This window comes from Protopterus annectens, chromosome 5.part1 (assembly GCF_019279795.1).
Source record: "Protopterus annectens isolate FY-2018-M chromosome 5.part1, PAN1.0, whole genome shotgun sequence".
NCBI lineage: Eukaryota > Metazoa > Chordata > Ceratodontiformes > Protopteridae > Protopterus > Protopterus annectens.
Window position 1 is genome coordinate 321,522,660 of NC_056736.1, and position 24,804 is coordinate 321,547,463.

The following is a 24,804-nucleotide window of genomic DNA, read 5'->3' on the forward strand; positions in this document are numbered from 1 at the left end:
TTCTTAAACAGGTACTGGGTATCCTGAGGAACTTTAAAGAACCTGTCTGGGCGCCTAGAAGCAGGGGGTTGTGAATCAGGGGCCTGTGAAGCAGCCAAAAAGAAACCTTGAAAGGCTGGAAGCAAGGGAGAGGCTGCAGATGATGAGGGCTAATCCATCTGAAGTAATTCAAAGTATCTCTTTTTGGCTTCTGAGACATCTGAGGCCTAACAGTTGAAATGTTCTCTCATGACAGATATGGTATCACCAAAAGAAAATTCTTCCCCTGGAGATTCAAGACTGATAGAGTCCTCATCCTCAGGGGTAATAAAGTCCTTGGAGGATTCAATTTGAGAGCAATAGGTAAGGGAGTCTTCAGAAGAGGAGTATTCTTCCTCAGACTCTTCTAAGGCTTGCACAGGAGTAGAAGCAGGTGGAGGTACCTGTGAATGTAGGGTCTGGAATGCTCTGAAAAGATTTTGGGAGAAAACGTCCCATCCAGAGGCAGACTGCTGTTCTATATGCTTTAATTTTTTTCTCTTCAGGGAGTCGAAGGATGGCTTGATTTAGAAGCCCATGTCTGGGAGGATTACAGAGCAGGTGTAGGCCCCTCTGATGCCACGAGCCGTGGTTCCCCCTCAACATCAGGGACTAATGACTGATCAACCTCAGTGGATGTACTCAGCATTTCTGTTGGGCCGGCTTCCATTATGGTTTCCAGTTCCAACTGAGAAACAGGTGTCCGATGGGACCCTGAGCTGACATTAGCCTTGAGAGTCTCACTGGACTCCTGAGGTGCAGCATGGCCATCGGGCCTAACTTTTTTGGCATTCTTCCTTGGTGGCTCTTCGGATGTACATACCCTGCCCTCCATGCCTAATGCTAGATGCCGGTGTCTCTGGTTCTATAGATGGAGTTTGAGAGTAGCCAGACTGCTGCAAAGAGTTTTAGGCACAGACAATTTACAAATGTTGCAAGACGTATGGTCGTGGGCCTCCCCTAGACAAAACAAGCACTTATCATGCATGTCCTTGTGTGGAATTTGTCTTCCAAAAGCACACACACCCTTTCTAGTTGACACATACATCTGAAAAGCTAATTAATACAAAACAAAAAAAAACAAAAACAAAGGGTAATAATCTGAAGCAGATGGCCTTCAAACAAGTGAACTGCTTCCCGAAGCTGGAGATTACAAGTCTGAAGGTCAGTGCGGCAGAAATTGGAGTAGGTATGTGCAGACGTCACCTTTATAGCCAACATCTCTGCCTAATATACAAAGCTATGTCAAACCCAGAGCTGCTGGACATGCTCCACTTAAAGAAATCCCAATCCCTCCGAGCTACACGATCTAGGGACCTAAACCTTGTCACCACAATAAACAGAACATGCTGGAGAGATAGATTCCTGTCCCAGAGACTTCCCATACTCTGGAACAAACTACCTATCTATATCAAAGCTCCTCATTAGCACTCTTCAAGAAAAATCTAGATGATTGGATGGGAAATCGGAAATTCACCCCAGGGATCACCTCTGTGGCTCTGCTTGACAGGGGTACAGGAAAATAATTTTCTTGGGTGCCGAAAGCCAGGGTATCTTTTTGGCTAGGCTTGTATAAGCCCTAGGGCCGATAGCCTAGTACCTACCTATGAACCTATGAATCGGTTTATGACTCTGACATCAAATGTCACACACACCCCTGCTCCTAAGACTTTGTTATACTGGCAAGATGTCCGGTGCTGCAGGCAGCAACCACCCTACAGTAATGAATACTGAAACATGAGAATAGAAGGACAACAATTCATTTTCTGGGTGGTCTCATATGCAACACCCCTTTTCAGAAGTGTTTAAAGGGAAACAGGCATGTTAATGGCAGGTCAAAGGGAAGACAAGCTGAAACAGCTAAAAGATGCACATAGATGGAAGCATAAGTTATCCATGAAACAAACCACTCACTTTAATACTTCAGGATCAGAGACTGGTATTGTGCTGGGGCCATGTTTCCTGTTTAGGTACCAAAGGGAAAACTGCTTCCATTTGGATAAACAGGATTTCCTATTGGTATGTTTCCTAGCCTCATTAATTATGTTAAACACATCCTCAGTAAACTGGTGTCTGAAGGGTAAAAGAGTTAAACCTTCTCAAATGTGAACTGTACCATCTTCTGACTGGGGTATACGACAGTCCCTTTGTTTTTGAGACAGGTCCACCCGTGGTGGAAACAGGTAATGTTTTTACCTGGAAATCAACATGAAGGAGAACAAGTGTTAACAAGGCAATGAACCAGTGATCTGCATAATTAAACTAAGAGAAGTTTCCCCACAAGAAATTTAAGACAAGGTACTTCAAGTTTTTGAATTTTTTTTTAACAGGCACAAAAGCTGCCTATTCAGGTTCAGAAAGGTGAATAATTGACATTGCTCTGTGAAGTGCATGAAGCCTACTTTCTAGTGTAAGGAGGTTTGAGAAATGTTAATGTGAGGTGGTGTAACGTAACAGCGGAAGACACCATGGGGAAAAGCAGTACACACCACTGACAGCTAGTGTCTGCCAGTCTTGGTACAAAACTCAGATCTCATTCATCTGACAAAAACTACAAGATTACCCAGCCTAAAAGACATGCACAGACAGAACAAATTATGACTATTTTAACAAAATGGTAACCAGGCAATACATTTACATCTTAGTTCTTTGGAATACAGACATCAATCAATCAGAGATTTGATACCAGTTTAAGCTGCTAAGGTAATCTTGTATTAATGGATTGCTGTCGCAGGCTATAGCTACATTATGCTCCTCAGTACGCTGTGTACTGTTACCCAAATTGGATACTTGGTATTTTATTTTTCTGCTACTTCTGGATTCCTTTCTGCATATCTGTGTTAATACTTTAAAAACGATAAAGCTTTTCAGGAGCTGCCATCACCTGTTACAAAATAATGACTATATTATGCTTTATGACTACTTGCCTGCTGAGAAAAATGAATGTTCTGAAACTACCCCAAATAAAAACACAGGAAACAGGACTTTGTAACAAACTTCTATATCCAAAGTCCTATTTGTGAGACACACTTCCTTACCTGTCCACAATAAAATCCATCCACTGCTCTGTTTCAGTCTGTGAAGTAGTTTTTCTTATCTGTCAACCAAAGTAATCCATGTTTAGTTAAGACTGTAACAAACAGACAGAATGTTTTGTTTTCCATAAAAATATTCCAAAGTCCTTTAGAACATACTTTATACATGGGTCTTCTGGCTACAGTTGCAACTCACACAAATTAAAGTTTTGTACTCACTATAACTAGGCATCTGTGTTGTCTGTTTTCATTCTTCCTCAATGTATGGGTTATGGATCCGACATCAGATCTCACTCTGCTGCATTCTACAGACTTTGGCTCCAACTCTCGAGCTCCTCCTTCTACCCATAATGCCCTAGTCCATCCCCAATACCTCAGATAGAGTTTGCTACCATAAAGGCTTCAGTACATAACAGAAGAAGAGTACAGAAAATAAACTAGGACTCAAACCTGGAACTACAGGTTTCAAAGGTGCATCAGGTCACTGCAGAAGATGACAGAAACAGGGAAGAAGTGAGGGGAATTGAGGAAGAATGAAAATGGATAACCCAGGTGCCTAGGTATGGTGAGTGCACAACTTTAATATCTGATGCTGTCCTTTTTATTCTTCCTCAATGTATGGGATAGAGTCCCCAGCTACGTAAACCTTGGATGGCCTTTATGGAAGGATATTCCAGAGAATTGCTGAACCAAAGGCAGCTCTGCTTCTGAAAATTATGCCCAATGTGTAATGAATAATAAAGGTATGAGCATTAGATCAGGTGGCTGCTCCACAAATATCATCAATGAAAGTTCTAGACTAGAAGGCAGATGAAGTGGCCATGGGTCTGGTTGAATGGCCTTAGGTTGCTTTGGTAAGGAGAGACCTTGCTGAGAATATATCTAGGAAATGCAATTTGTTACACATTTGACCAATGTAACTTTAGAAATTGGAGAATCCAGCTGACTAGGTGAAAAAGAGACAGACAGCTGGTCTATTTTTTCTGAAATCTTTTTAAGTGTAAGTAGAAACATAGCTGTCTATGTACATCTAAAAGATGTAACGTATTCTCCTTAGTTCGAAATTTTTGGAAAAACACTGGTAAATGCATGGTTTAATTTATATTTGATTCAGAATCCACTTTTGATAGGAAAGAAGGACTGGTTTGTAAGGTACTCCTGTCTTTATGAAAAACCATGTATGGAGCTTTTGATGAATGAGACTAGAGTTTGGAAAACCTTTGGACAAAAGTAACAGCAACTAAGAAGGCAGTTTTCCAAGACAGGAATTTTAAGTTAGTTTTTGGTGAAGGTTCAAAGGGTTGTGGAGTTAAGCCCTGCAGTACAACTGTTAAATTCCAGGGAGGTTATGTATCTTTCAGTGGGGGGTTGAACAGAAAGGTACCCTTTAGAAAGGCCTTACATAATCTGGAAGCAGCCAAGCAAGAAGCATCGTCTCCTGAGTGGACATTTGATACGGCTGCCAACTGTACTTTGACTGTGGAAAAACTAGCACCTTCTTTAAAAACAGAAGCTAAAAATTCCAATACAGAAGAAATAGGGGCAGTAAATGGATCAATGTCATTTTTAAGGCCCAAATTGAAAACCTTTTCCACTTGTCTTGTAAATTCTCTTAATGGAATCTTTCTGTGAGGACAAGAGTACATCACAAACCGGGGGAGAGCCTGGGCTGTTTAGCTATTAATGGAACTGGAAAAAACATGTGGTTAGTTTGAGGGCTGGAATACCAGGATGTGACAGATGTTCTGGACTGGGATACAGAATCTAAAGAGGATAACAAAGATGAGACCAAAGGAAGGGGAAGCAGACCTGGTGAGGCCAGAAGGGGGCAATGAGGATAACTGAACTCTTCAACTGGCTGGCTTTCTGTAAGATTTTTGGAATCAGAGGTACTGGGGGATAGACATACAGGAGACTGGAAGGCCAAGCATGTACTAGAGAGAATCTCTCTGTGACCCCCCCTGGGGGGGGGGGGTCAGGGCAAAATACCTGCTGCATTTGTTGTTGTGGGGGGGGAGCAAGGTGGGCCCAAATGATGGAAAATTTCCTCCACCACTGACTGACTGAAAGACCACTCGAGGCATCAGAATGGACCTACTGAGCTTGTCTGCTAGTATGCTGGATTTCCCCGGAATGTGCATTGTTTCTAGAAAGCTGTTGGGAGGAGTTCACCTATTACCACACGCTCATAGCTTCTTGACAAAGGGGATAAGATTAAGTTCCATCTTGTTTGTTGATGTACCAGACCACAGACATGCTATTTGTTTGAATTGCTATGGTCCTAGGGGGAGAACATATTGAAATGCTTGCAATTCTAGAAGAACTGCTCTCATCTTTAGGACACTGACATGCAAGAATTGGTCTTTTGGAGGTGACCACATACCTTGGACTGCCCTTCCCAAAAAATGCCTTCTCCACCCCAGTTGGGAGGCATCCATGGTTACAGTGGCTACTGGGAGAGAGAGAGCAGAGTGGCGACCTATGAGAGTGTCGTCCAACTGGATCCACCACTGGTGATGGTTTCTGCATACCTGAGTGAGTCTGAATGGATAGGAAAGAGGTTGCTGAAGAATAGACCACTAAACAGCTAGAGACCATTGGAGAACATGCATATAGTAATGTGCTAAAGGGACGAATACCACAGATGCTGCCATGGAACCTAGAGCCTGTAGAATCAGTCTGTCCGGAAAAGCAGGATGAGAAATGATTCGTTGAACCTGGGATTTTATTGTGGCCACACAATACAGGGCTAGTGAAGCAATCTGACTTATTGTGCTCAAATGAATACCAGTGAACTCTAGGCTCTGTACCGGTAATAGATTTGATTTGGAAATGCTGACTGTAATGCCTACAGATTGGCAAATTTAGAGCAAATAGTCCCTGGATTATTCTAGAAGATACTTAGATGATTGGCTCCTAACCGCTCCAGCCAAGTATGGAAACACCCGGAATCCTTGCAGTTTCAAGTGAGCTGCTATCACTGCCACACACTTGTTAAACACTCTTGGGGCTGTACTGAGACCATGGACAGGGCTCTGAATTAAAAATGATAGGTTCCAATCAAAAGCACAAGTGTCTTCAGGAAAGTCTTTCTATTTTGATGTAATAGTATGCATCCTGAGCACATCCAATCGTCCTTGTGTAAAACAGGTAGAATGGATTGAACCATGACCATTCAGAACATTAACTTCTTCACATATTGGTTTAGATTGCTTAGATCCAAAATTTATCTCAGGTCCCTTGTCTTTTTTGGCACTAAAAAGAACCTCAAGTAAGTTCCGAACCCTCTCCGGTCTGGTGGGACCTCCTGGATGGCTCTTTTGTCCAACAGCATCTGAATTTTGAGAGCTGCAGCTTCTCTCTGACTGGGTGGAATGTCTGGAAGCTTGTTTCTTCTTGGGAGGGGGTGTTTGGAAAAATAATATAAAGTAACCTCTGGATATCTTGTTTAGCACCTAAGAATCTTTTGTTATAGCAGCCCGGGCATCTGGGTGCAAGGACAAACATCCCCTGACTGCCTCCAGATGCGAGTAGTCAGACAGCCCTTCAGGGGTGCTGAAAGGGACTATCTGGAAAAGAATCTCAGAAGCCCTGATTTTGTGGGCATCCTATGCCATGACGATAGTGTCTTCCATTCAAACTCTGTCCTCTGCCACTGATATAGTTTTCTCCGCCTGAATCCTGGAGAGATTCCTGGGATTTATGGAAACACATTTTCTTGCCTCCTCTTTGATTCCTTGAGAAGGATCGTTGAGGGGTAGAAAAGCAAATCCATACAGCAGATAGGATCGTTCCTTCCTGTTCACTGTGGGAAAGTGTTTCTTTCACAGAAGGACCAAACAAGGAACCTCCATCAAAGACAGCATTGAAGAAAGAAGAGTTGAAAGACTTCGCAAAGTTGCATATCCGCATCCAGGCATGTCTCCTTGCTGCAATTCTTGAACTGGCTGCCTGTGAGATATCTTCTGCTGCATGTGAAATTAGCCTCATGGACGCATTTGACATAGATAAAAGAGTGGCCAACTGCGAGGATGACCTTTTGTAATCTGCAATCATGTAAAGTGCACCAAATAGTTCAGGGATTTCAAGGCAAAGATCGGTGATACAAATCTGTCCAGTGCCCTAGACTATCTGTTGGGGGGAATAGACAGAAGAGGTCTATTCTGCTAGCTCCTTCTTGGTGGTTGCCACCACAATCATCACATCAACAATGACCCCTTTGTTCCAATGTGGTCTATCTTTTGGAAGGGCTAAAATTTTGTCTGGATGATGTGGGATGAGTTCAACAGAATCCATTTCCTTCCATGCCTGGCGAGAAACTAGATTGATAAGCTCATCTGCTGAGGAAGTCATCCAAGAAATAAATGGTCCAGAAACAAAAGCTGCAAGGAATACTGACTCTTCACAATAAGGGTTATTTAAGGACCAACCCCTTTTTTTGCTTTAGGATTTCCAAATGGTCTCCAAAGAAGGCATCATCAAGTAGTGATCTGGGGGACCCCTTCACCTTCAAAGTCAGTATTTTCGGTGAGGGATTCCAGAGAGAAATCTACATGCCTCCTTTTGCATGTTCCCCTTCAGCGGACCTCCTCAGCAGGATGCCTTGGGTAGTTCCTCTATGGGGAATGTCTGGATGTTACTTGGTACTGGTTGTCCCTGTGGAGTAAGTCTGATGGGATCAAAGCTCAGATATGACGGACTGGATTTCTTGAATGAGAACACCCTCTTCACAACCTCAAAGGGGGGAAGCCATGGCCAACCGTATTGTAGCAGGGACATCCAAAGTAGGCACGCCACAACTCTGACCACATCTTTGTCTTGAGGAGGGAGCTGGACCTGAGCTATCCTGCGCTGAGGCTCAGAGGGGCAAGGAAGGCTCTGACAACATCGAAGTTGATCCCGACCCAATGGATCCATGCCAACTATTCATTTCTGAGACTCATCCTGATCCGAGGGAACAGGAGCATAACTGGTTAGGGACAGTATGGGTTGAAGACGTTGTTCTCTTCAGCTCCAACACCAGTACTTGCGGAACTCCTGGATCTGAGGCTCTGAAACTGAACTACAAATCAGAGGAGGAGATACAACTGTATGGGAGATGGATGGAAGGCTCATGGATCTGATGGGAGATGCAGCGAGTATAACCCCCATTTGGATCTGACCTCTAAGGAACGTTCTCATCATTCTATCCACTTTCACTTCAGAAAGACTCCTGGAGGACCTGGTAGATGAAGTGGTAGACTGAGGTCTAGAGTGCTTTCTTGAATTTTGCAAAGGAGGGGAGTGGAGACGAGGCGATATCAGGTCTATGACAAACTCGGGAGAATGATTTCTTGGCATCTGAGAATTACCACAGATCAGATCTGATGGTTTAGGATCCACGGGTTGAGCAGGAGGAGTATATGAAATGATTATCAGATCAGAAGGCTTAGGATCTGCCAATTTCCCCTTTTGTCAGATTCAAAGACTTCCATTTTTTGTGGAGGCTTTTAGGATGAGCCTTGGAAGATTTGCTGGGGGTTTGAGCCTGGAGGAGGAAGAATAAGAATAAGAGGGAGTTATAGTAACCCTTTGATGACAAACTTATTTCATCTGTCAGCTAAACCCCACACAAACGGTACAGTTTGTACCCAGATGTGCTGCTCCTAAACAGTAAATGCACTCCCATTGGGCAACTGAATTTAGAATTTTGTGCGCAGAGGAAGTGCATTTTTTAAACAGCCATATTAACCACTGCAAGCTACAGAACAAGAAAGGAAAGGAGCAAGTTTTTTTTTTAACTACAGAAAAAGGTGGAAGAAAACTACCAACAATATTATTAAAGAATACCCTGTTAAAAAATGTAAGAAAATTACTTTCTCAAGCAATTAAGCTAATGGAAAGGAAAGAAAACCTGAAAGGTTAGAGGGAGGAAAGTGAGGAAACGTCTAATTTAAGTATAAGAGAGAAATAAAAAGATTGTAGAGAAGAAAAGACACTTACAGCTACCCAAGAAACCTATACAAAATGCTCAGAGAGAGGATTCACATCAATGCGAGATGGCAGCAAATGAGAGCTGAGGTACTGGGGATGGAGTGGGGCATTATGGGTACAGGAGACGTTTTCAAGAGCCATTTATCTTTCCTGTGTTGCTTCAGTTGGAATTTAAAGTTTTTCAGGTTGTAGATTACTTTTAATGTAGAGTGGGATATAGCTATTAGCAATGCAGTGTGACTACAGGGAATATCCTGCATTATCGTAAGATTTAGTTATGGAGACTAATGATTTGTCAGTGGAGCAGAGGGGACTCTTAGTAGTGTATTCATTAGTTTGAAGGCTGTAATTAATTGAGAGTACAAAAGAGACTTACTTAGTTTGAGCCAGTTTAGTTGTTTTAGAGAGAGGCAATCGTGTAACCTATATTGTTGGTTATTTGTGAATTTGGCTTCTTTATTGTATCATTGTTCTAGTCTGGCTGACAGAGAGGAGTTGAGATCAGTCGGGATAAGAGAGGCATATAATAAGGTGGGGAGTAGTAAAGAAGTGGCTATGTTTTGTTTAGTAAAGTGATTAAAGTTGTGTTTTACTCTACAGAGGCAGCCTAACATTTGCTGCGTCTTCTTTATGGCTTACTGAAGGTGGAGATCAAGTTTCAGGAGGTTGTCTTTGATCACACCTAGTACTTTGGTGTGGGATGCCAGTTTTGTACTGGTCTTGTTCTATGACAGTATATTATAAGCAGTTTTTGGGAGGGGAAGAGAGTAGGTGGGTTTACCAGAAAGGCTCATCCAGACTCTGCTACACTTTGCTGTGAAGGAAAGGTTAGTTTGCTGTTATTTTTTGTATTTCTGTATTGCCTTTCTATATTTTGAATACTGTAGTTTGTTTTCTTTATCTTGTGTTTTGCTTGCATTCTGTTCTAACAGCATATTAAAACTTCAAAAGAGACCACAGCTCTCTCTGTTCTGAGTCAGGCAGAAATAAGAACTGATTAATTAAGGACTCATTCATAAGACAGAAGAGGTCACTTAAGGTTAATCACTTGTTAACAGAGGGGGTGGAGCTAGGAACTAAAATTTCTATTTAAGGAGTAAACTAAAACATTTCAGAGCTTTACCAGAAAGGCTCATCCAGACTCTGCTACACTTTGCTGTGAAGGAAAGGTTAGTTTGCTGTTAGTTTTGTATTTCTGTATTGCCTTTCTATATTTTGAATACTGTAGTTTGTTTTCTTTATCTTGTGTTTTGCTTGCATTCTGTTCTAACAGCATATTAAAACTTCAAAAGAGACCACAGCTCTCTCTGTTCTGAGTCAGGCAGAAATAAGAACTGATTAATTAAGGACTCATTCATAAGACAGAAGAGGTCACTTAAGGTTAATCACTTGTTAACAGAGGGGTGGAGCTAGGAACTAAAATTTCTATTTAAGGAGTAAACTAAAACATTTCAGAGCTTTACCAGAAAGGCTCATCCAGACTCTGCTACACTTTGCTGTGAAGGAAAGGTTAGTTTGCTGTTATTTTTTGTATTTCTGTATTGCCTTTCTATATTTTGAATACTGTAGTTTGTTTTCTTTATCTTGTGTTTTGCTTGCATTCTGTTCTAACAGCATATTAAAACTTCAAAAGAGACCACAGCTCTCTCTGTTCTGAGTCAGGCAGAAATAAGAACTGATTAATTAAGGACTCATTCATAAGACAGAAGAGGTCACTTAAGGTTAATCACTTGTTAACAGAGGGGTGGAGCTAGGAACTAAAATTTCTATTTAAGGAGTAAACTAAAACATTTCAGAGCTTTACCAGAAAGGCTCATCCAGACTCTGCTACACTTTGCTGTGAAGGAAAGGTTAGTTTGCTGTTATTTTTGTATTTCTGTATTGCCTTTCTATATTTTGAATACTGTAGTTTGTTTTCTTTATCTTGTGTTTTGCTTGCATTCTGTTCTAACAGCATATTAAAACTTCAAAAGAGACCACAGCTCTCTCTGTTCTGAGTCAGGCAGAAATAAGAACTGATTAATTAAGGACTCATTCATAAGACAGAAGAGGTCACTTAAGGTTAATCACTTGTTAACAGAGGGGTGGAGCTAGGAACTAAAATTTCTATTTAAGGAGTAAACTAAAACATTTCAGAGCTTTACCAGAAAGGCTCATCCAGACTCTGCTACACTTTGCTGTGAAGGAAAGGTTAGTTTGCTGTTATTTTTGTATTTCTGTATTGCCTTTCTATATTTTGAATACTGTAGTTTGTTTTCTTTATCTTGTGTTTTGCTTGCATTCTGTTCTAACAGCATATTAAAACTTCAAAAGAGACCACAGCTCTCTGTTCTGAGTCAGGCAGAAATAAGAACTGATTAATTAAGGACTCATTCATAAGACAGAAGAGGTCACTTAAGGTTAATCACTTGTTAACAGAGGGGTGGAGCTAGGAACTAAAATTTCTATTTAAGGAGTAAACTAAAACATTTCAGAGCTTTACCAGAAAGGCTCATCCAGACTCTGCTACACTTTGCTGTGAAGGAAAGGTTAGTTTGCTGTTATTTTTGTATTTCTGTATTGCCTTTCTATATTTTGAATACTGTAGTTTGTTTTCTTTATCTTGTGTTTTGCTTGCATTCTGTTCTAACAGCATATTAAAACTTCAAAAGAGACCACAGCTCTCTCTGTTCTGAGTCAGGCAGAAATAAGAACTGATTAATTAAGGACTCATTCATAAGACAGAAGAGGTCACTTAAGGTTAATCACTTGTTAACAGAGGTGGAGCTAGGAACTAAAATTTCTATTTAAGGAGTAAACTAAAACATTTCAGAGCTTTACCAGAAAGGCTCATCCAGACTCTGCTACACTTTGCTGTGAAGGAAAGGTTAGTTTGCTGTTATTTTTGTATTTCTGTATTGCCTTTCTATATTTTGAATACTGTAGTTTGTTTTCTTTATCTTGTGTTTTGCTTGCATTCTGTTCTAACAGCATATTAAAACTTCAAAAGAGACCACAGCTCTCTCTGTTCTGAGTCAGGCAGAAATAAGAACTGATTAATTAAGGACTCATTCATAAGACAGAAGAGGTCACTTAAGGTTAATCACTTGTTAACAGAGGGGGTGGAGCTAGGAACTAAAATTTCTATTTAAGGAGTAAACTAAAACATTTTAGAGCTTTACCAGAAAGGCTCATCCAGACTCTGCTACACTTTGCTGTGAAGGAAAGGTTAGTTTGCTGTTATTTTTGTATTACTGTATTGCCTTTCTATATTTTGAATACTGTAGTTTGTTTTCTTTATCTTGTGTTTTGCTTGCATTCTGTTCTAACAGCATATTAAAACTTCAAAAGAGACCACAGCTCTCTCTGTTCTGAGTCAGGCAGAAATAAGAACTGATTAATTAAGGACTCATTCATAAGACAGAAGAGGTCACTTAAGGTTAATCACTTGTTAACAGAGAGGGTGGAGCTAGGAACTAAAATTTCTATTTAAGGAGTAAACTAAAACATTTCAGAGCTTTACCAGAAAGGCTCATCCAGACTCTGCTACACTTTGCTGTGAAGGAAAGGTTAGTTTGCTGTTATTTTTGTATTTCTGTATTGCCTTTCTATATTTTGAATACTGTAGTTTGTTTTCTTTATCTTGTGTTTTGCTTGCATTCTGTTCTAACAGCATATTAAAACTTCAAAAGAGACCACAGCTCTCTCTGTTCTGAGTGAGGCAGAATTTTTCCCTCCCTCCCACCCATTTAAGTTGTCTTGTTAAATACCACTGTCTTTCTAGTTGCCCGCCTCTTATGTTAATCTGACCATATATCTCATTTCTCTCTACTTTCACTGGCTTATGTGAGTAATCACAAAACCATCACTTTGAAATCCCAACCCTTCAATTATTTAAATTTATTGGCCATCCTACAGTATTTCATAGCACCAAAATACAAAAGTAACCACCCCTTTCAGTCCATCTTACTGTTTTAAAAATAGTAACTCTCCACTAAACCTTAACTTTTTAAACAGGTAAAACTCAAGTTACCTACTTTCATATCTAACTTCTCTAGTGCACACTGCAGAGTGCATTCTTTTCAATCTTACCTTTAAGCATCCCTGTTACTAGCACTTTCTCTAATACCTAAAAAGATCATCTCTACTTGACTTCAAGTAGACTTTTCTCTATCTGTTAAACCTAGCACTTGCTCCTACAGTACTTATTACCTTGATACGGCACTCTTATAGATAGCACCCCAAAAGGCAAACCCCATTTCTCGGTCACCCACGTCCCCGAATCTCTTTTAAAGTTTTTTGTCTAGTCCTTCTAGCATGTCGAGGGATCAGTTGCTAGTGTCCTCTCCTGCTCAGCTGGTGAACCTGGGAATATTGAGGCAATGTTACAATTGCCTCATGTACACAGACAACCCTCTCCTCCTCCCACAAAACACAAATACATGCGAGAGATGCAACTATACGGCCAAACTGGAGGCTGAGCTCTCTCAACATAGGACTGGCAAGACCAGTCAGGAGGAGAAGGTTACCACACACACTATAGACCCAGTCTCACATAGTACCATCACAACCTCAAATCATACACATAAACACACAAAGACATACCGGGCTCTGATCAAAAATCTACCAAAACAGCAGAGGCCACCAAAGCAGACACCCAAACAACCACCACCTCAGAACACAACACCTGCAACACATAGACCTCACAGTCAGAGTGTCAAACAGTCACAGCCCTTAAGGCCAAACACAATGCCAGACACACTAGTCATTGGTGACTCCATAGTCAGACACACTGACGCCCGCTCACCAGACTGAGTAAGGAGAAGGTCACAGTAACCTGCCTGTCGGGCTAGAATCCGCCACATAACAAGCACTCAGGTCTCTCAACAGCAGGTACAAATACGACTCAGTCATTGTCCACGCTGGTGTAAACGACCTGAGACGTACCTCCTTGGACTACATGAAAAGAGACATTGAGGAGCTCTCTGATTATGTAGCCCAGGCAGGTATGACCCTGACCTTGAGCAGTATCCTACCTTCACCAAGAATGATGCCACAATACAGAGATAAGATGATCAGCTTTAACAATTGGCTTAAACTCTGGTGTCATTCAAAGGGGATCCAATGTCTGTCTGCCTGGGATGACATGCTGGACAAGCCACGCTGCTTAAGGGACGGCTTGCACCCGTCACCCCTGGGATTCCGGATATTGGCAAAGGCTCTTGCCACCCCATAGTGCCTTTTTTAGGCAAGGCTCAAATTCTAAACCTACCACCCTAGAACACAAAAAGGAAAAACTAAGGGTAATGCTGCTCAATGCCAGAAGTCTAAATCTCAAAATGCACGCACTCGAGGCCCTTCTCAGTATGGAGAACATCGATGTCTGTGCAGTGACAGAAACCTGGTTCAAGGCTCCTGAGAGCACCCCAGCACTATCAGGTTTTACCTCTTATCATGCGTTCCGCCCCAAAATCCGGACAATACCAAGAAAGGAGGTGGGGTATCCATATTCATCAAAGACACCCACACCTCAAGACTGGTGGCAATGCACGATGCATCGGAGACCATCCAGGTGCAATTAACCATAGGCAAGACTGCTCTACAAATTGTAGCATGTTACAGGCCACCCTCACAATCTCAGGAACCTCACATGGCCTTCCTGAAAACACTAGAGGGGATAAATGTATCACCAAACACCATCATACTAGGTGACTTCAATTACCCTAATATAGACTGGGAACACTACTCAAGCCCAAACACCCTAGCCCAAAAGTTCCTGGAATTCATAAACTCAAATGCCATGGAACAACTAGTCACCATCCCCACAAGAGGAGAAAACATACTTGATCTCATCATCACGAACATGGGAGCACAATGTTCAACAGCCGCAGTATACCCCTCACTGGTGAGATCAGATCACAAACTAATCTCGCTGGAGGTCCTCATCCCACCCACACCTGAAATAAAAAAGACCACAGTAAAGAACTTCTCGAAAGCCGACTTCACACTTCTAAAGACTAGTGTGGTCTCCTTTAAGGCCCCGAGCCGGCAGAAAACAGTACTCAAGCCGCTGAATCACTTACAAATGCCTTCTACCAGCACCTGCAGGACTGCATGGATAAGGCAATCCCAAGCAAAACAAAGACTCTTTGTACCAAAGGCAAGCGTCCAGTCTGGTGGACCCCAGCCATAAACAAACTCTACAACAAAAGGAGGAAGCTACTACAAGATAGAGCAAAATCCTTAAAAGGTAAGACACCCTTGATCACTATATGTAAAAACTAAGAGCTCTCATAAAATCATCCAAAGCAAATTTTGAGAGAGAAATAGCTAAAGACTCAAAAGACAATCATAAGGCCTTCTTTAGCTATGTTAGAAACCTGGGAGGAAACTCCCAGATATGCTCAGAACTAGTTCAAAATAATGTGAAGATTACTGATCCTACAGACATTGCCAACATACAGGCTGACAGGTTCAGTGAAAACTTCTCCCCTCCCCAAAGGAGAGATATCTATACCAGCGATTGCAGCCCCCAAACATCTCCAACGCCCAAGTGAGAACTGCTCTCTCCAAAGCAAAAACACAGCATCCATGGGACCTGATGGTGTCCCCGGCTGTGTGCTCCACGAACTCAACGAGGAATTAAACCCACAGCTAGGACAGCTGTTTAATCATAGTCTTACCTCTGGATACATCCCAGGAGTGGCGCACTGCAACTGTGGTCCCACTTCACAAAGGCGGTGCCTCCACCGACCCTGGAAATTACCGCCCATTAGCTTGACAAGCCTTATCTGCAAAGCCATGGAGAGGATCATAATGGACCTCATAAATAAAGACATAGGGAATTTGCAGACTTTGGATCCATCCCAGTTTGGCTTTGTCAAAGGCAGATCATGCCTTCTAAACTTGGTTGACTTTTTCAAACAGTCATCAAAGCCATTGATGAGGGAAAGGCAGTCCATACAGCCTACCTCGATCTGGCGAAGGCCTTCGATACAATACCCCACTCGGGTATCATTGAAAAACTCATCAGCTTAAATGTTAACCCATACATCACAAGATGGGTTGCAAACTGGCTGAGTGACAGAACCCACAGGGTCAGAGTTGCTGGCGCCATGTCAGACTCAAAGCCTGTCACAAGTGGTGTACCACAGGGCTCAGTCCTGGGCCCACTCTTGTTTGGCATCTACTTAAGTACAAGCAAACACAGGAGGGTTATGGCTGACAAAGTTTGCAGATGACTGCAAACTGGGCGCCATAGTAGAAAACACATCTGACACAGATATCCTTCAGAAGGGTCTCACAGAAACGGATAACTGGTGCCAGAGCCATGGCCTAAAGTTAAATGCCAAAAAATGCATAGTCATACCCTTCGGAAAAAACAAGGTTACCCCTAGCTACCAAATAGGTGGCAATCCACTGAGCACAGAAGAAGTTATCAGGGACCTGGGGACCCAGGTTGATAGTAGTCTGTCATTCGACACCCATGTAGCTAAAGTAGTTAGGAAGACCTTCTACATTGCCCACCTTATCATGAAGGGATTCTCATCTAGATCAAGGGAGGTCATAGTCTCCCTATACTCATCACTCATCAGACCAATGATTGAGTACAATGCCCCATTCGGAATGTATCTGACCCGACACTTGCAGCAGCTGGAGAGGCCACAAAGTTCCTCACCAAAAGGATAAAGGGTCTCAAACATCTGTCCTATGCTGCCCGACTGAAAGAACTCCAGCTCTATTCAGTCGCCACCGCTGCTCAGAGGTGACCTTTGCCTAACATACAAGGCCATGTCAAACCCAGATTTGATGGATATGCTTCACCTCAACAGTTCTAGTTCCGTCAGCGTCACAAGGGCGGAGACTTAAACCTCGACACGGCTATTAATAGGACGTGCTGGAGGGATAGATTCATCACCCAAAGACTCCCTATGCTGTGGAATAAAATCCCGGTATATGTGAGGCAGAGCACCTCGCTGGCCTTGTTCAAGAGAAATCTTGACCAATGGATGGGAGATCGCAGATATACCCCAGGGATTACCTCAGTGTCACTGCTCAACAGAGGCACAGCAAAATAATGGGTATAGTTCCCCATACTAAAGGGGTGGCGTAAGCCACAAAACTATGGGCTAGGCTTGTAAATGCCCTCGGGCAGATAGCCTAGTATGAACCTATGAACCTATGAACATTAGTATATTTTTGTTGGATTCAGTAGGAATAACAGCATATTAAAACCAAAACCTACAAAACTCATAATTTCCCTTTTTCTACCGGATGTCAATCACTTCTGCCTTTCAGTACTTCAAAAACAGCTGGCGATATGAATTTGTGCATTACAGAAATTAACTGCTAAACAGCTACATAGCCTGATGACTCAACCATAGATTGATTTCTACCTTTTCTACATAAGCAATCTGTGAACAACTTCAGGCAAATCATTTAAATACTCGCATATCACCCAGACCTGGCAGCGTGAAACTTATGTTTGCCACTGTTAAAGCGACAGCCTGACCTCATGTGCAAAAATGGGAAAAGGGGTTGTGGATGGATGGATGGATGGATGGATAGATGGCTAGATATCACCCTAGAAATACACATACATAGCTACTGGATCTAGTCAGTTAACAAAGGCAAAACGGAATGAACATATTTAAAGTCTACTTCTTCTGAAAGTCCTCTGTCAGGTTCAGAAGACTTGGACAAAGACGGCCTTTTCCAGGAAGACAGCATCTAGGATGGCGTGTGTGATGATTCTCAACTCATCAGTTCCTTTTTGTGGTTCTTCTACATGTGATCAGTAGTTCCATATGATGTCATACCATTGTTTTCTGCTGGGTTCCTTAAATAAGTGATTTAACACTTAACATGACATTCACAAAACAAGGCAAGTTGTGAAAAACAGCATAACATCAATGTTGTTTATGCTATATTTCAGCTTAGAAGGTAACCGGTATTATTTGATAAAGACATTCGTATATTTTCATAACTCAGTTACACATTTTTCAGAGGCACTGTATGAAATGATGTAGTGGGAGACAGAAAAATAGATGGTCACTGTACAAATGAAGAATTTTAGCCTTTTGTCATTATGACCATGCAAAATATTTCCATAACAAACATTAATACTAACAAAACTAAATTTGTTATAGACTGTCGCATAGTATCGGCCAAAATCTTACACAATGTTAGAGAAATCTGCCATGGATACTTGCAGTGTAGCTTGTATAGCCCAGAAAATACTGTTAATATCATTAAATTAGCACACAGGCATAATTTTCATACGTTGCAAAAAAAAAAAAAAACACAATGAGAAAAGAACTGCAGTGCTCCATAACAGCAGTTCAAAATATCATGGAGTCAATTTAATCCAGCTTGCATAGTTGTGAAAATTTACACAAAATGCAATATAATACTGACAGCCAACCAAATGGCAGAAAGACAAGGTGCATGCCTGTGCCACTGGCATCTTTGGTTTGGAAACAGACTCAGACTACTGACAGGGTCAGTCAGAAGGAAAGGGATGAAGGGCTGACCACAAGATTTTGTATATGGAAGAAGGAGGGGTGGGGGTGTATAGCACAGTTTGCATGACACCAGGAGCCTCACAGGTTAACGGGTAGAAGGGGGAAGGAGATATGCCTCGCACATGACATGAATGCATGCATTTACAGGCAGTCCCTGGGTTACAGACATTCGACATGCGGACAACCCATAGATACGAACAGGCTGCCTCAATGTCGGAAATAACGTGAGAAAAATAAAAGCAGTTAAAAGCTGCCCAAGTGTGTGTGGGTGTGTGTGTGTGTGTGTGTGGGTGTGTGTGTGTGTGTGTGTGTGTGTGTGTGTGTGTGTGTGTGTGTGTGTGTGTGTGTGAGAGAGAGATTTGGGAGAGTGAGAGCGATCGTGTGTGAGTGAATCGGAAACTGACTGTGTGCCTGTGTGAGATCGGGAGAGTGAGAGCGATGTGCGAGTGATGCAGGTATGAATGAGGAAGTGGCTTGCTGTGTGTGTGTGTGTGTGTCTGTGTGTGTCTGTGTGTGTGTGCACGTGATCAGCAGAGTGGCCGCGATGTGTGAGTGAATGCAGGTGTGAATGAGGAACACACTGTATGATAGTGAAAGTGAAGAGTGAAAGTGAATGAGTGATCCTCAGGCAGCAGTTAACATGTGGGTGTTGCATAAGGGGAAGGGGTTAGTTATGAAATAGGTAAAGCAGGGTTAAGAGTGTGGGTGTGTGTGGGTGTCATACCCCTAAACTTCTTAGAGCAGAAAATCTGGACAAAGCCATAAATAAAAGTGGGACAAATGCCCACAAATAGGGACAATTTTTAAATATTGCTGTTACAATCTTAGAAAGTTGATAGAATAACAGGATATGAAGTCGGGAACTCAAATGTCTGTCATTTTGTAATTTGCCAGAAAACGAGAAGTATATTAAAAGTAGACCAAAAATAGGAGGCCAAAATCTGGACATTCTGCGAAAATCTGTACAGTTGAGATGTATGTCTGTCATTATTTTCTAATTTCAGACTTTAATGATTTGCCACTACTTTTGCTAAACAACAACTTTATGAAAAATGGACATACAATATGAGACAAAAATCTGGACATTCTGTGAAAATCTTAATCCCCAGACACTTATGAATTAGTGAATCATTAAGGCTTGGTCCTTCATGAAGTCAGGCCTATTCAGTGGAGGTATATATTTGAAACTGTCTACATATGAGCTATTAAGGAATGCAAGGCCAGACAGGCAGTAGCAAGGAAGAAAGCTGCAGGGCAGCAAAGGAAGGGTGGGTAATGATGAGAGGGAGACTATGTAGATAAAGTGTATACATACATTTATACATATACATGTAACCATATCCATATACACACAAACAAACACATACATATTGGGGAAGTGAAAATTGTTGAATTTCCGGATGACATCTGTTTAGTTGACATACTTTAGTCGACAACACAGATGGCTGACAAGTATGCAAGATCGCACAATTCTTGGTAGGGTTAAGAAATATGCCCCTTCCCCGATATTGTATGATCTCAATAGCTAGTATGCCTAATTAGGAGGGGGTGTAGGTGTGGTACAGGGGAGCTTGCTCCCTGCACAAAAAAGTTTTACACTATTTTTTAAACTTTTGTTTTGCATTCTTCGAGATTTCTGCTCTGTGCAACCTCAAAAGCAAGTCAATATTTGCAAAGTCAACCTATGGTCAATATTGTGAATGTCAATCTTTGGGTCATTTGCTCAATATAAGAAGGCCCATATAAATATAGATATACAGCTATCTATTTGTCTATATATACAAAATACATTACAGATATGGTAAATGGTATGCATAGAAATATAAAAAAAGACAAATACTTTGAATCAATTAACTTAATGTAAAGAAGAGCTTTTTGCTGAACAAAAGTTGCTGCTCTTTTAACATCATGCACTGTTCTGTTTATAATATATTTTTAAACTGAATTTTCAGAAAAGGCTGAAGATCTGAAATTCTACACAGGCTACTGCAGGTGCCACTTTCCAAAGTTCTTAGCAAGCTTGAGTTAAAGGAAAAGAGCTTTGGCTGTGTTATCCAAGTAGGCACATACAAAATGGTACTGGCCTAGCCACAATATTATCAATCAAAACTACAGCAATCCAGATGGAAGCCTGGTCCTGACTTGCTCTTCTTCAATCTTAGACTTAAGGACTGAAAGCTATCCCTGTGCCTGGTCCTATAATGAGGACTGAAAGTTCTGACAGCTGAAACAAATGGTTGATGGGTTTGTGTACCAGTGTGGCATAATAACAACCTCTTGCCTTCAGAGTCTAGCACTTGAGACTCCTTATCCAGGTGTAACTTAAAACAGTGTGAGCAACTGCGTTTGTGTGTGTGATGTCAGTGCACCCTTTTGCTTCCGTCCCTGTATAAGTAAGCAGTTATGCATAGTGTACACCTCTGAACTGTCTCCTATTTTGCAGAATGGCCCTGATTTTTTCTCATATTATTGCCTTGTCCTATATAATTTTTTTTTGATTTTGTAGTAGATCATGGAGGATTTCAAACAAGTCAATAATAGTTTCATACTTCTTGTTTAGAAACTGCATGATGTAAAAGTTGTTCTATTAACTTTTTAAGTATATTACAGTACTATTTAAAAAACTGTCCTTTATTTTGCTTAACATTAGTTTCTGGTATGAGAAGAATTTTTGAGCAAAGAATCAGGGAGCAATACCTCTCAGCAGTTATGTGATTTTACATAATGTTTCTGATTTTTGCCTCACATTTTTTCCATGTCCCTGATTTTCAGGTAAATTTCTGAGGCTTATAGTCAGTGTGTTATGGGCGGTGTCTACTGTGATCACTATCTACAGTTTTTAACTGGCTTCCTGCCACAACATAAGAAAAAAAAAAACAACATGTACCTGCAAAGGGAAAACTGTCCCTAATGCACAACTCCACAATTCCTGCCAGTATCTACTGAAATGACTACTTGATTAGAGATTGCTATGAAAGCACTGAAATGGGGAACTGATTGTAGGCACTTAGGCTGCAAAGTCCTCTGTAGTCTCTAGTCATAGTAATATATGACAAGGGACTGTCGACTTAGCACTGGACACCTGATTGCAGGCACTTGGACTGCACAGTAATAGGACATGCTGGCTATCCATGCCTTACTAGTATAACCAGAGGAATAAAACACTACTGCTGGTCACTACATACATACACCAGGGGCGGCTCGTGCCATCGGACTGCAGCCCCCTCAGCAAGAAAAGGAAAAAAGAAAAAAAAAGTATTTTTTTTTATTTTTACAAACAATACTGTCTGTCTTTCATCTCTGTCAGCCGGCTGCTTGCTTTATGCCGACTGATGAGCATGCGCACTGTCGAATTCTGGGTTGCGGCGGTTTTAAAAAAATACTTTTTTTTTTCTCTTTCTTACTTGGAGCTGCAGTCCAGAGAGCCAGTTAAGGCATCAGGGTGATGCCCAGCAGTCTATGCGGTTCCAAACCGCATAGAATTAGAAGGGGTTCAGACTGCCACGTCCACAGGCATGTACATGACGTGGATGGGCTAAATGGTTGCTGATTGGTTCTCGCTCTCTTCCCGGGCTTTATGTGCTGGGAAAAGAGCGAGAAGCAAACAGTTGCAGCCAGTTTAGGTTGTTTACTTGAGCCTTGAGGATTTATTTGACTAAGTGCTGGATTTTTTTATTGCTTGTCGTTGGCGGCCTATTCCGTTCGCTTTTCTTCTTTCTCTTGGTGTTGGTGGTATGTAAATTGTCAGTTAGGACATTATGTTACAAATATATATATTATCATTTCACACAGTGGGAGGGTGGCCTAATGGTTAAGGTGTTTGCCTTACAAATACAAGGTGCAGAGTTTGAGTCTCACAAGGGATAATTGGCTAGGCTTAAAATGGCTCACAAGGCAGTTAGCCTAGTACTAATCTATGAACCTATAATCTATGAACCTATGATGAATTTTGATTGATACTTAACATCAAAACAGGTTTAACTGAAATATAATCATTAATACCTGGTGCAGTCATAGCATCAGTATATAGCTGCCACCAGTATTCTCTATAAGCTAACAAATTCTTAATATTCCCTCCCCTAGGGTCGACCCTAACTATATAAAATTGCAAACTTAAAATAATGTGTGGGACCCTCCTTGTTGACATGCCTATAAAGGGCAGTCTTAGTATCTTTTGTTTTAATGCTGTAACCGTATTATTGGTATTTTAGATATATGTACATTTAAGTAAAACACTGAATTTGATACCAATAAGAACACGTATTATTGGTATTTTAGATATATGTACATTTAAGTATTAATTTTAGTGTATTTACGTATGATGATGAATTTATTTTAATTATTTCAAATATTTTAAGATATTAAATGTATTTTTAAGTATGCTTAAATAGTTTAATGTTTATGAATGCTTTGGCTTTAAGACATTTTGGCGCCAATTTATATGTATTTAAATGCCTGGTTTAGAGATTACACTTTGTTCTGATGAAGCTCGTGTGATACGAGTGAAAGCGCTTAACCTTGTAGGTTAATAAATTCATATGTAGATTTTACTATCAGGCTGGATTTGTTCTTGGCTGTGCAGTTGTACAGCTTGCGAGTGGTAACTTTGCGTTTGGTTACTTTTTGAAATTATTTTGTTGATCGTTAAAACGCTGTTTCAGTGGCTTTAAAGAATTAGGCATATCCAAACCTCTGAACTGTCCCCGATTTTAGCTCAAAATGTTGCTCTTCCCCCTAATAATCCCACGCAAAATGGCAATTTTGGAATAAAACGTGGAGGGCTTACAATTAAGAAATAACTGTAATAATCAGAGTTATAGATTACTTTTATTTCAGAAATGCATGCAGATTCTTTTATTTTGTCAGCTTCTCATGTTAGCAGTACTAATATTAAAGTGTCCCTTCTTTGACATGTTCACAGCTGTATTGTGTGGCTATTTTATATTTTTGCATCACATTTTTGGTCCATTTTTCATAAATTTGTGTTTTTTGGCAAATTAGTAGCAAATCATTAAAGACTGAAGTTAGAAAATAATGACAGACATTTGTGTTTCAGATTTCATACCCTTCAAAAATTCATACTAATGCAAGACCTACTACTCTATTACCTTTCTAAGTTTATACGAGCAGTAATTAAAATTGTCCTTATTTTGGGCCTTGTCCCACTTCTATGTATGGCTTTGTCCAGATTTCTTGCTCTGAGCTTGTTTCTTGTTTGCTTTTCATTTTTTACTTTGATCATGTTTTCCCCATGAAACAAGTAGATAGTTGTCAGGCAGCAGGTCTTTTTTGGACAAGAAACATTTTTACAAGTGGTGGCATCACAGATATTTCTGCTTTCAGCGTGTTACTTGGTACTTTAATAAAGCTGAATATAAATTATAATTAGAACTGCAGTGCAAGGAGAAGTGGTTTGAGTGGAGTGCTACTTGTTTTTCTTATACTTGATTTTGACTGGCATTCCAGTAATATATTTAAAAAGTAATTTATTTTTTCATGCCTCACAACCTTTTTGTTTCCATCTAGATATTAAGTAAGCTGTCATGAAGCCAATGCATTGAAATATTTTTATTCTTCTACACTTCATTTTGTCTTGATTGGACTCTCATAATGACGGTTTGGCACCCAGGGCAGCATATTTAATTAAAGTTAGTTTTTTAGGTTTTGAGCATAGCTCCTCCCCTTTCTAGTTGGTCACACCCCCTTCCCACTGACCCCACCCATTCAGCTGTCTCCTGCAGCCCCCCTTTGATTTGAAGTCACCAGCCGCCACTGATACACATACACACAAACATATATGTATGTATATGTATATATATATATATATGTATATATATATATATATATATATATATATATATATATATACACACACACACACACACATGGGTGTGCGCTTGTGTGTGTGTGTTATGTATGCATATATGTGTATATATATATATATATATATATATATATATATATATATATGTACATATATATATATATATATATATATATATATATATATTATATATTTATTGATTCACAGACTGATGCAGTATACAAAGCAGAGTTAGACCTTGTCAACATCCACCCTTATAGGCAGGGCAACCCGCAGGATTTTTTGTAGGGGTGCAAACCCAGAGCCCTCACATAGCCATTTCAGTGTCCTATTACTTAGCTATTTCTCTCGAAGTTGCCATAAACACTGTTCAAAACTCAGTGTACATACTGTTTTTTATGCTTTACGTTTACAGTGATTACAGATATTTGGATTTAATTTACAGATTTTA

At 40.7% G+C, this 24,804-nt stretch overlaps 1 protein-coding gene across 4 annotated transcripts in view; it reads right to left on the reverse strand.

Annotated features, from left to right (window-relative positions):
* The window catches only part of TGDS (TDP-glucose 4,6-dehydratase), a 750,932-nt gene that overhangs the window by 119,155 nt on the left and 606,973 nt on the right, over positions 1-24,804 (reverse strand). For 3 of the 4 annotated variants that reach the window (XM_044073003.1, XM_044073005.1, XM_044073004.1), the window contains one exon: positions 3,057-3,115. The exons of the other annotated variant lie outside the window; for it this stretch is intronic. In XM_044073003.1, coding sequence (XP_043928938.1) covers positions 3,057-3,115 — 59 coding nt within the window. The remainder of the gene's footprint in view (positions 1-3,056; positions 3,116-24,804) is intronic. 4 annotated transcript variants of the gene reach the window in all.